Raw genomic sequence first — 12,284 nt, 5'->3', positions numbered from 1 at the left:
TTCTCACTTCCTTGAATATTTCTGCCACTTCCTGTTATAAAGCAGCTGGATAATATATCAGGCTGAGTGGGTTTTAGGTCTAGAGGAGCTGATCCAAACTCCAGGATGAACTCCTCTCTGTTTGCAGCTTTTTATCCTTAACTTTCTGGAGCTTTATTCAGTCATCAGGCCACATTCATCTAACTTCAAAGCATTTTACTGATTATAGAGTTTGATTCTAAATCATATTCACTTCTTTTCCTGGTAATAAACTTCACCTCTGATTTATCAGCTGAAAACTGAACTTTCTTCGCCATTATTCTACATCTGCTAAACATTTCTTCTTTGCTTATCTTTTCTTTTTCAAATCATCAACAAAACGAGGAAAAAACTTTTAACTTTGCAAAACTTATCAGCAGGAAAAATGACTCACTTTCCTTCCTGCAGGTTATTCTGCGTTTCCCTAAGCCGCCACCAGGGGCAACAAGGTTCACCATCACTGAAGGGGAAAGGAAGGCAGAAGAAGAGGAGGAGGAGGAGGAGGAAGAAGAAGAAATATTATAATTACCTTAAAATATATATACCCGGTGCATGTTGGACTCAGACAGGGCTGCCCTCTGTCACCGGTCCTGTTCATAACTTTTATGGACAGGATTTCTAGGTGCAGCCAAGGACCGGAGGGGGTCTGGTTCGGGGACCAGCGGATCTCGTCCCTGCTTTTTGCGGATGACGTAGTTCTGCTGGCTCCCTCCTGCCAAGACCTACAGCGTGCGCTGGGGCGGTTCGCAGCCGAGTGTGAAGCGGCCGGGATGAGAATCAGCTCCTCCAAGTCCGAGGCCATGGTTCTCGACCGGAAAAAGGTGGCTTGTCCCCTTCAGGTTGGAGGAGAGTCCTTGCCTCAAGTGGAGGAGTTCAAGTATCTTGGGGTCCTGTTCACGAGTGAGGGAAGAATGGAGCGGGAGATCGATAGACGGATCGGTGCGGCTGCTGCAATAATGCGGACGCTGCACCGGTCTGTCCTGGTGAAGAGAGAGCTGAGCGAAAAGGCAAAGCTCTCAATTTACCGGTCGGTCTACGTTCCTACCCTCACCTATGGTCATGAAATTTGGATCATGACCGAAAGAACGAGATCCCGGATACAAGCGGCTGAAATGAGCTTCCTCCGCAGGGTGGCTGGGCTCTCCCTTAGAGATGGGGTGAGGAGCTCGGTCATTCGGGAGAGGCTCAGTGTAGAGCCGGTCCTCCTCCACATCGAGAGGAGTCAGTTGAGGTGGCTCGGATATCTTCTTCGGATGCCTCCTGGACGCCTCCCTCGGGAGGTGTTCCAGGCACGTCCCACTGGGAGGAGGCCCAGGGGACGACCCAGGACACGCTGGAGAGACTATGTCTCTCGGCTGGCCTGGGAGCGCCTAGGGCTTCCCCCAACAGAGCTGGAGGAGGTGTCTGCGGAGAGGGAAGTCTGGGAGTCTCTGCTTAGTCTGCTGCCCCCGCGACCCGGTTCCGGATAAAGCGGGAGACGACGAGACGAGACCTTAAAATATATTCTGATGGTTCTAAGAATTTAAAAGGGTGTGTGGGAATAGGAATATATGTACCAGAGTTCAAAATACACATTTCTAAAAGAATTTCAGATCAACTATCTGTTTTCACAGCAGAGATGGTGGCAGATATACTGAGTTTCCAATGGGGGGAGGAGGTCAGAGCAGACAGGGTGGTGGTCTGCACGGATTCCAACGCAGTTTTAGAAAGTATTCAGGGAGAAGGAAATAATAGGAAAGATTTAGTATTAGAAATTCAGCACAGTTTATTTAGATTATACAGGGGTGGCATTGATATTTGGTTTTGTTGGGTTCCAGCACATGAAGGGGTAAAAGGAAATGAATTAGCAAAAAGGGCTTTAGAGGAGGCAATAACAATTACAATTCCTTTAGGGAAAGGGGAAGGAAAATCATTTATTAAGAGGAAAGAAACTGAAAAAAATGTGGAATGAAGATAAAAAAGGAAGAAGGTTATATAAAGTACAAAAGTCAGTATTAAATAGAAATATTAATGAGAGAAACCGAAGGGAAGAAATAATAATGATCAGATTAAGAGTAGGTCATACTTATTTAAATGACAATTTATACTTAATAGGGAGGAAAAATAATGATAAATGTGAAGGATGTGGAGAGATAGAACATGTAGAACATGTATTGATGAACTTTAAAACATCTGGACCTGAAAGGAAGAAATTGAAAAGAGTTGAAAGGACAGGCCAAGAATGGAGTCTTAAAGGATTATTGGGAAATAAAGGAAATATAAAAGATATTTATAGATTAAGGAAAGCATTATTTATTTATCTTCAGAATACAAAATTAAAAAATAGAATTTAATAGATGTAAAACAATGTTGCTACACACTCATGAACAGTAGGTGGCGGTATGCAGCTTAAAGTCGCTGGAGATCCGCCATGATAGAAAAGAAGAAGAAGGAGGAGGAGTAAGAAGAGGAGCAGTCAGCTGATGTAGAGGGAGGAGGTAAACTGAGGTAAACTTTCTTTCACTCTGAGCTTCTTTTCTGATTTTATTCTTTTTAGTTGATCTTTACTTTCAGCTTCTTGTCTTTGCTCGCTTCTGGTGGACAGATTAGATTAGATGAAAGCAGAAGGACGCGCTGCGATCACGTGATTTAGGATGACCAGATCTGGGTCTCTTTTATTGGGGGGGGGGGGGTGCTGGTCTACCGTCACTGACCCGCTGATGGTGTCCCCCCCACCCGCCTGCTTTACCGCCGGTTTCCAGGCTTCCATCACCGCAGGGGAGGAACTCTGTGATGAAACCTGATGAATGGGGACACCCGGCGGGGACACCTGACGAGGACACCTGGCGGGGACACCTGGAACTACAGTCCACTTCGATTGGGCTAATTTTCCTAAAATGAGCTCAAACATCTATTTATTGAATGATTTCCTATTGTTGAAAACAGGATAGAACTATAAAACACTGATATTTATATTTATAGATGTCAGAGTGTGACTTTTAGTGCTTTATATTTATATATAAGGCCCAAAAACATGAATGTATAACGAATAACAGCTGATTCTGATGCCAAAATTGATAAATCAAGCATCCCTGGAAGAACAGTTTCTATTCCATCCAGAAAATAAGCTGCATTTTAAATTAAGCAAAGCAGTTTGATTTTCTGCTAAACTTGCTGATATATTTTATCATTTCCCAGTAAATCTGTTTCCCCTTTAAATCTGCAGCTCTTCCTGCTTCTCTCTGTTAAAAAAGATCTATAAACCTCTTTACTAATATAATGATGCTAGAAACAGAATTTCTAGATGTGTAGAAGCTCTGCAGGCTGATTCTGTTTAACGAGAAAACATTTGAACCAGGAGCCATGATCCTCTGAGACGCTCAGAACAAACTGTTTTCTCAGCTTCCTGGTTATAAAACAAACTGCTATAAACTAATAATCTGTTATTTAGCTGAAGAAGCTCCAGATGTTTAACGAACAGGAAGATAGAAACGCTTTAACTAGACTTCAACAAATCATTTAATTAGCAGAAACTTTCTGACCATCAGTGAGTCTGAGAAAGTTCTGGTTGGAACCAGACTCTGAGATCACTGCCTGCTCCTCCTCCTGCCCTCCTTCCTCCTGCTGCTCCTCCTGCCCCCCTTCCTCCTGCTGCTCCTCCTCCTCCTTTTCCTCCTTCTGCTCCTCCTGCTCCTCCTCCTGCCCTCCTTCCTCCTGCTCCTCCTCCTGCCCTCCTTCCTCCTGCTCCTCCTCCTGCCCTCCTTCCTCCTGCTGCTCCTCCTGCCCCCCTTCCTCCTGCTGCTCCTCCTGCCCCCCTTCCTCCTGCTGCTCCTCCTCCTCCTTTTCCTCCTTCTGCTCCTCCTGCTCCTCCTCCTGCCCTCCTTCCTCCTGCTCCTCCTCCTGCCCCCCTTCCTCCTGCTGCTCCTCCTCCTCCTTTTCCTCCTTCTGCTCCTCCTGCTGCTCCTCCTCCTCCTGCTCCTCCTCCTTTTCCTCCTTCTGCTCCTCCTGCTGCTCCTCCTGCCCTCCTTCCTCCTGCTCCTCCTCCTGCCCTCCTTCCTCCTGCTGCTCCTCCTGCCCCCCTTCCTCCTGCTGCTCCTCCTGCCCCCCTTCCTCCTGCTGCTCCTCCTCCTCCTTTTCCTCCTTCTGCTCCTCCTGCTCCTCCTCCTGCCCTCCTTCCTCCTGCTCCTCCTCCTGCCCCCCTTCCTCCTGCTCCTCCTCCTGCCCCCCTTCCTCCTGCTGCTCCTCCTGCCCCCCTTCCTCCTGCTGCTCCTCCTCCTCCTTTTCCTCCTTCTGCTCCTCCTGCTCCTCCTCCTGCCCTCCTTCCTCCTGCTCCTCCTCCTGCCCCCCTTCCTCCTGCTGCTCCTCCTCCTCCTTTTCCTCCTTCTGCTCCTCCTGCTGCTCCTCCTCCTCCTGCTCCTCCTCCTTTTCCTCCTCCTGCCCTCCTTCCTCCTGCTCCTCCTCCTGCCCCCCTTCCTCCTGCTCCTCCTCCTGCCCTCCTTCCTCCTGCTCCTCCTCCTGCCCCCCTTCCTCCTGCTGCTCCTCCTCCTCCTTTTCCTCCTTCTGCTCCTCCTGCTGCTCCTCCTCCTCCTGCTCCTCCTCCTGCCCTCCTTCCTCCTGCTCCTCCTCCTGCCCCCCTTCCTCCTGCTGCTCCTCCTCCTCCTTTTCCTCCTTCTGCTCCTCCTGCTGCTCCTCCTCCTCCTGCTCCTCCTCCTTTTCCTCCTCCTGCCCTCCTTCCTCCTGCTCCTCCTCCTGCCCCCCTTCCTCCTGCTGCTCCTCCTCCTCCTTTTCCTCCTTCTGCTCCTCCTGCTGCTCCTCCTCCTCCTGCTCCTCCTCCTGCCCCCCTTCCTCCTGCTGCTCCTCCTCCTCCTTTTCCTCCTTCTGCTCCTCCTTTTCCTCCTCCTGCCCTCCTTCCTCCTGCTCCTCCTCCTGCCCCCCTTCCTCCTGCTGCTCCTCCTCCTCCTTTTCCTCCTTCTGCTCCTCCTGCTGCTCCTCCTCCTCCTGCTCCTCCTCCTGCCCTCCTTCCTCCTGCTCCTCCTCCTGCCCCCCTTCCTCCTGCTGCTCCTCCTCCTCCTTTTCCTCCTTCTGCTCCTCCTTTTCCTCCTCCTGCCCTCCTTCCTCCTGCTCCTCCTCCTGCCCCCCTTCCTCCTGCTCCTCCTCCTGCTCCTCCTCCTGCTCCTCCTCCTGCCCTCCTTCCTCCTGCTCCTCCTCCTGCCCCCCTTCCTCCTGCTGCTCCTCCTCCTCCTTTTCCTCCTTCTGCTCCTCCTGGTGCTGCGGTGCTCTATGATCACCGCAGCACCAGGAGGCCAATCCTGGTGGAGATCAGGGTTCTGGGGGAGAAGCTCCACCCATAGGTCTGCTGTGGGCGGGGAAAGATGGCGGCTGGCAGCAGATGGGCGGGACCTCAGACGTGTCAGAGATTCTGACCCAGAGTGGGACCAGTATCCGGCGCCATCAGGGGTAACTGGGGGTCCTGGAAGCTCCAGTCAGGGTGAATCAGTCAGGCTTCAATCTCTGGTCCATTTCTAACCTAAAAGAGGAAAACATGAGGAGCAGCAGGCCGAAGGTAACGGCTACGCCTTCGCCACTGGAAGCCCCGCCTTCGCCACTGGAAGCCCCGCCTCCAGCCGTCAGGCCCTCAAACAGGCTGAACCAGGAACTGGCTCCATTCTGCCAGGAGCTGCTTTCCCACGCTGCATGGTGCCGGGAAACTCCCAGCTCCTGATTGGCTCATTGGCCTGTAGGAGGAGCTTGTGTCTGTCGGCCATGTTTGATCCTGGTCTCTGTCAGCTTTAGGTTCTTCTGGGCAGACATGGCTGCCCTCCCTCTGCTGAAGAAGATGCTGGAGGACTTCCTGCCCCTGATGCTGCTGATCCAGCTCTCTGGTGAGTTCCTCCCCTCTAGACTAGCCTCACTAGGGGCCCCTCAGCCGGACTCCGGGGGCCCCTCAGCCGGGCTTCAACCAATCAGGATGTTTTATTTCTGATTCTGTCAGAGGGTTTTTGTAGCTGGCAGCAGGTGCAGCTGGTCCTTCTCTAAATACTTCCTCAGTAGTACTCCAGTAGTACTCCTGTAGTTTTTATTTCTCTGGGTTCTGGTCGAATGAACTCCTGATCTAAAGTTAAACCTAAACTCTGGATCAGGATCAAAAAGGTTCTCTGGTGCAGAAACGTGTGAAGAAGATGAAATGATGGTGAAGCTCAGGATCAGGAGTCCTGTTTCCGTTTGTTTGGTTAGGAAATACTTCAACATCTTTTTTTTCCTCTGGATTGTTCTGCAGAGTGCGGCGTGTCTCTAAATGCACCGGATGCTGTTACACTGGAGGAAAGCTCTTCTGCGGTCGTCATGGTTACCACCAGGTAAACAATAAAGAGGTTTTATTCTAAGCTGCAGATCCATCAACATCTGTTTGCCTTCTTTATGCTTCAGTGCAGTTTTATATATTCTATATTTGAGCTCAGAGGTCAAAGGTCAGGAGAGTCTGCAGGTGTGAAACCAGCAGAACGTCCTACAGGAGGAATCTTAGCTTCCTGTCAAAGTCTGCTCTGGTTCAGATAAAGGTTCAGTGTTAGCTGCTGCTGCTAAGGTTGGGGGGGGGGGGTTAATAAACCTGCAGATGCTAACATGCTCTGGTTGCTCAGAAACGGGTGATTTTAATCCAACACTGAAGCAAAGCAGTAAAACTAGAACGAGTCCTGCTTCAACAGAGGCGTCCATTTCTAAACATGCTGCTTATTTCCTCAGTTCGGCCGTCAGTCGCTCCACGCTGATCCACCTGAACGTGACCTACAGCTCCAAGGAGAACTATTCATCCATCGTCGCTCTGCCTGAACAGGTGAGGCTAACATGATGCCTAAACGATGTTCAATTATCAGGACGCTCCAGAGAGGATCTAGACCTGAAAGAACAAACCGAACCGCATTCTGACCCCAAGTTAGCATGCTCCACGGGTTAGCATGCTCCACGGGTTAGCATGCTCCACGGGTTAGCATGCTCCCACGGGTTAGCATGCCTCACGGGTTAGCATGCCCCACGGGTTAGCATACTCCACGGGTTAGCATGCTCCCACTGGTTAGCATACTCCACGGGTTAGCATGCTCCCACAGGTTAGCATGCTCCACGGGTTAGCATGCTCCACAGGTTAGCATGCTCCACAGGTTAGCATGCCCCACGGGTTAGCATGCTCCACGGGTTAGCATGCTCCACGGGTTAGCATGCTCCCACGGGTTAGCATGCCTCACGGGTTAGCATGCCCCACGGGTTAGCATACTCCACGGGTTAGCATGCTCCCACGGGTTAGCATACTCCACGGGTTAGCATGCTCCCACAGGTTAGCATACTCCACGGGTTAGCATGCTCCCACAGGTTAGCATACTCCACGGGTTAGCATGCTCCCACGGGTTAGCATACTCCACGGGTTAGCATGCTCCCACGGGTTAGCATACTCCACGGGTTAGCATGCCCCACGGGTTAGCATACTCCACGGGTTAGCATGCTCCACGGGTTAGCATACTCCACGGGTTAGCATGCTCCACGGGTTAGCATGCTCCCACAGGTTAGCATGCCCCACGGGTTAGCATGCTCCCACGGGTTAGCATACTCCACGGGTTAGCATGCTCCCACGGGTTAGCATACTCCACGGGTTAGCATGCCCCACGGGTTAGCATACTCCACGGGTTAGCATGCTCCACGGGTTAGCATACTCCACGGGTTAGCATGCTCCCACGGGTTAGCATACTCCACGGGTTAGCATGCCCCACGGGTTAGCATGCTCCACGGGTTAGCATGCTCCACGGGTTAGCATACTCCACGGGTTAGCATGCTCCCACGGGTTAGCATACTCCACGGGTTAGCATACTCCACGGGTTAGCATGCCCCACGGGTTAGCATACTCCACGGGTTAGCATGCTCCACGGGTTAGCATACTCCACGGGTTAGCATGCTCCACGGGTTAGCATGCTCCACGGGTTAGCATGCTCCACGGGTTAGCATGCTCCACGGGTTAGCATGCTCCCACAGGTTAGCATGCCCCACGGGTTAGCATGCCCCACGGGTTAGCATGCCCCACGGGTTAGCATACTCCACGGGTTAGCATGCCCCACGGGTTAGCATACTCCACGGGTTAGCATGCTCCCACGGGTTAGCATACTCCACGGGTTAGCATGCTCCCACAGGTTAGCATACTCCACGGGTTAGCATGCTCCCACAGGTTAGCATACTCCACGGGTTAGCATGCTCCCACGGGTTAGCATACTCCACGGGTTAGCATGCTCCCACGGGTTAGCATACTCCACGGGTTAGCATGCCCCACGGGTTAGCATACTCCACGGGTTAGCATGCTCCACGGGTTAGCATACTCCACGGGTTAGCATGCTCCACGGGTTAGCATGCTCCACGGGTTAGCATGCTCCCACGGGTTAGCATGCTCCCACGGGTTAGCATGCTCCCACGGGTTAGCATACTCCACGGGTTAGCATGCTCCCACGGGTTAGCATACTCCACGGGTTAGCATGCCCCACGGGTTAGCATGCCCCACGGGTTAGCATACTCCACGGGTTAGCATGCTCCACGGGTTAGCATACTCCACGGGTTAGCATGCTCCCACGGGTTAGCATACTCCACGGGTTAGCATGCTCCCACGGGTTAGCATACTCCACGGGTTAGCATGCCCCACGGGTTAGCATACTCCACGGGTTAGCATGCTCCACGGGTTAGCATACTCCACGGGTTAGCATGCTCCACGGGTTAGCATGCTCCACGGGTTAGCATGCTCCACAGTCTCAGATGTCGTCGCGCTCCAGATGACCTGCTGGGTTCTAAAGCAGCAGCTTATTTTCCAGTGATTCCTTCTTTCCTGTTTTCTTTCAGGTGTTGCTTCCAGAGAAGACCACCTCAGTCAACTTTACGGTGATTGGTCGCCATGCTGGTCAGGTGACCACCTTCCTGTCCACCAACAACACAGAGCTGAACAGGTGATCAGTTTATCCTTTATTTCACTTTATTTTTCTGTTTTGCTCCATAAATAAATTAATCCTCTGCGCTTCTATATCAACGCTTTAATGTTTTTTTCTCCTGCGCTGTTGACAGGATTTTATTATTAATCTTTTAACTTTTCACTTCACCACATTTTGTGTGATAATTTTTCTCTATAATCTTGTTGCCGCTGTAAACACCAGAATTTCCCTATTCTATTCTATTCTATTCTATTCTATTCTATTCTATTCTATTCTGTTCTATTCTACATTTGATCACTGCTGCACTTTAAGTAATGGAAATGTCATGAAAGTTGTACAAAACAAAACGTCATTTTATTTACATGTTCTATTCTCTGTGTACAAAATGAGCATAATAGTTGTCTAAGTTTAGTAAATCAAAGATGGCGTCATTGATGGTGGCGAATCAAGCGTCTTTGTTCTTCTGGGGTCCGATGGAAGCGAACATGACCGGAGCGTCTAGAAAAGGCATAACTATAGAATATTAAACAGATCAGAGTCGTGGTGGAACTTCTAGTTCATGATCATCCAGGAGGTCGGCTTCCTTTCCTCTGATAGAAACGGCGTCACTGATGCGACTTTCAGCAGTTCATCTCCATGGCAACAGAAATATCCAGATGGAGCCAGGATCAGTGACTGACGTTAGATCTCTCTCTCTCTCTCTCTCTGCAGCCCGTCCACCAGGATCCGGTTCATAGTGATCCACAGCCGGGTTCTGTCCGTGGTCGCCCAGGTGATCGGGTGGGTTTACTTCGTGGCGTGGTCCGTGTCCTTCTACCCGCAGGCCTTGGAGAACTGGAGGAGAAAAAGGTAATGTCTACCCACCTGGACCTCATCACTGATTCACCGGACCGCTTGGTTTCCTTCTCTGCTGTTCTAGAAGCTTCGGTTGGCGGAGCTGAGGTCGTGACCCCTGAGGTCGTGACCTGAGGTTTGGATGAATGCGGTCTCATTTCTTCTCTCTGAAGTCCAGCAGGTCTCCTGATGGAGCAGTGGTTCTGGTTCTCCTCAGTCCCGGATCGGATCAGGATAGCTCTGCTCTACCGGATCTAGATGCTCTAACTCTAGCCTCGCTCCTTTCCTTTCAAAGCTTCTTAGATAGACTTTTTTTTCTTCACAAACCTCTTAAAGTTGCAGTTGCTCATTTTTTCTGCAAACTTTTTCCTTCCACTCAACTTTCTCTGAACATATTCTGAGTTTTTCAGGATTCTGGGTTTCCATCATCTGCAGCTTTAATCATCAATAAAAGTTGAATCCATGTAATTAATGAGCTTAACCTGAAGTTAGCCTAATGTGTTGATCTTTACCCGTTTAGCAGCCGACGTGTAAAAGGGGGCGGAGCCTGCATCAATAAAACCGAAGGTTTTAACCTGGGCTTCTCTTTAGTGTCGTAGGTCTGAACTTTGACTTCCTGGCTCTCAACCTAACGGGCTTCTTCGCCTACAGCGTGTTCAACGTCGGCCTCTTCTGGATTCCTTACATCAAGGTAAATTCACGGATCAGACGGCGGACTGCGATGCGGAGCGGGAACGGCGATAAACGAGTCCCGTCTGCGTTGATCTTCTGTGTTTCTCTGCAGGAGGAGTTCCTTCAGAAAAACCCCAACGGGATCAACCCGGTCAGCGCCAACGACGTCTTCTTCAGCCTGCACGCCCTCCTCCTCTGTGCGATCTACGTCAGCCAGGCCGCTGTGTACGAGGTACGCCACCAGAGGGAGGCGTTGATCCGGCAGAGGGAGAACATGTCCTTACGGAGCTCTGTTCCCTTCTTTCAGAGGGGGGGTCAGACAGTGTCGTGGACGGCCAGGTGTCTGCTGCTGATTGGTTGGACCTTTGCTCTGATCAGCCTTTTTGTGGCCGTCGCCCAGAAGATCACCTGGTTGCAGTACCTGTACTACTTCTCCTACATTAAGCTCGCCGTCACCCTCATCAAATACGTGCCGCAGGTGAGCTAAAGGCGGACCGAATGCGGTGGCGTCCTACAGGCTAGCTGATGCTATGCTGTCTGATTCCAGGCGTACATGAACTACCGGAGGAAAAGCACGGAGGGCTGGAGCATCGGGAACGTCCTGCTGGACTTCACCGGTGGCGTCTTCAGCATTCTGCAGATGATCGCTCAGTCCTACAACAACGGTAAAAAACATCACTGCTGTCCTCTGCTCATGGTGCCGGAGGACCAGCCGTCTTCCTACCGCTTCCTCTGATGCTGTTCCCCTGCAGCCATTAGGAGCATCAGCTGACCTTCTGAAACATTCAGATGCATGAAGGAAAACTTTTCATAGAGAAATAGAGGAGATAGAGTGGAGAGGAGGAGCTGCTCAGTCTGGGAGACTTTCGGAAGTTTGACCCACAGAACCAGCAGAGCTGGACTGGTTTGGACTCAGACCCTCCAGGGCCTTTAACACACCTGACCTCAATATGACCTCATAGCAGCGCAGGCCTGCTGCTAGCGTAGCTCTGCGGTCTGGTGTGAAACTAGCGATACTGGAGGGTCTGCGTTTAACTCCCCGATCTAATGGCTCTGACCCCGGCTCCAGCCTCTGGGAGGTCTGTGGAAGTCCACTAGAGTCCACTAGAGTCCCCCACACCCGCTGATGCTTTTGTCTGCCTAACCTCCAGGTTAAATGTAGGAGGAGCTTCTGAGCTTCTTTCTTCTGGTGTTTCTCTCCAGATGAGTGGCAGCTGGTGTTCGGTGACCCCACCAAGTTTGGTCTGGGCCTTTTCTCCGTGGCGTTCGACGTCGTCTTCATGACTCAGCACTACTGTCTGTACCGACAGCCGCCACGGTACGAGGCCATTCCGGAGCAGCGGGACGACTGATCCACAAACGCTGCTCTACGGGAGCCTTTTCAGGCCAAAAAGGGATTCAATCTGCTGAGCGACGCCTTGGTTGGTTCTGCTCCAGCAGATGTTGATCGGCTGCTCTGAGCTCCATGGACTCCGTCTGTGACTCTGTGTCTGTTTTCTATCATGTCTACTTTATTCTGCTGTAAATGTTCATTAAAGTCAATCTGTAAATGGAAGCAGTGGATTTATTCATTTTTAGGGGATTTATTTTGTTTATATCTACGTTCATTTTTCTAAAGTTTTCAAAGATTAGCAGCACCAGCTGCTCTCTAACTGCGCTGAGATTTATTCCTCCTAGTTTGTTAAATGTTAAACTTTTCCAGCTCAGTCAGAACATTCCTGTTTAAACGTTTGGAGCAGTTCATTTTTCCTCAGTCTGAAGCCATTAAACCCGTTAGCGACATGCTAACATCTGAGCACATTCAGTGACCAGGTGGCTTCATGATGAAGT

The 12,284-nt window shown here is 50.9% G+C and overlaps 1 protein-coding gene across 3 annotated transcripts; it reads left to right on the top strand.

Annotated features, from left to right (window-relative positions):
• Nucleotides 1-2,438: 2,438 nt before the first annotated feature.
• Nucleotides 2,439-11,958, top strand: ctns (cystinosin, lysosomal cystine transporter). 3 transcript variants are annotated; one of them, XM_038274616.1, is made up of 11 exons: nt 2,439-2,505; nt 5,785-5,879; nt 6,275-6,353; nt 6,739-6,829; nt 8,863-8,966; nt 9,660-9,797; nt 10,374-10,473; nt 10,567-10,686; nt 10,762-10,932; nt 11,002-11,119; nt 11,658-11,957. In XM_038274616.1, the coding sequence occupies exons 2-11, from the start codon at nt 5,807-5,809 to the stop codon at nt 11,804-11,806; spliced, it is 1,143 nt and encodes a 380-aa protein (XP_038130544.1). In that variant the 5' UTR covers nt 2,439-2,505; nt 5,785-5,806; the 3' UTR covers nt 11,807-11,957. The 3 variants fall into 3 exon arrangements, with proteins under 3 accessions (XP_038130544.1, XP_038130542.1, XP_038130543.1); XM_038274614.1 differs by having other exon boundaries at nt 10,567-10,932; nt 11,658-11,958; XM_038274615.1 differs by having other exon boundaries at nt 2,440-2,505; nt 5,791-5,879; nt 10,567-10,932; nt 11,658-11,958.
• The last annotated feature ends 326 nt before the right edge of the window (nt 11,959-12,284 follow it).

The sequence above is a fragment of the Cyprinodon tularosa genome, unplaced genomic scaffold (genome assembly GCF_016077235.1).
Source record: "Cyprinodon tularosa strain WSP-4 unplaced genomic scaffold, ASM1607723v1 ctg922, whole genome shotgun sequence".
Taxonomy (NCBI): domain Eukaryota; kingdom Metazoa; phylum Chordata; class Actinopteri; order Cyprinodontiformes; family Cyprinodontidae; genus Cyprinodon; species Cyprinodon tularosa.
Note: the sequence above shows the minus strand (reverse complement) of the source record. Positions and strands in the feature narration are given on the sequence as shown.

Excerpts from the sequence above, each read along its gene's own strand:
- ctns (XM_038274614.1), top strand. The coding sequence starts at position 5,807 with ATGGCTGCCCTCCCTCTGCTGAAGAAGATGCTGGAGGACTTCCTGCCC. Across the intron at positions 8,967-9,659 it reads AACAACACAGAGCTGAACAG|CCCGTCCACCAGGATCCGGT; the intron begins GTGATCAGTTTA and ends CTCTCTCTGCAG. Across the intron at positions 10,474-10,566 it reads TCTGGATTCCTTACATCAAG|GAGGAGTTCCTTCAGAAAAA; the intron begins GTAAATTCACGG and ends GTTTCTCTGCAG.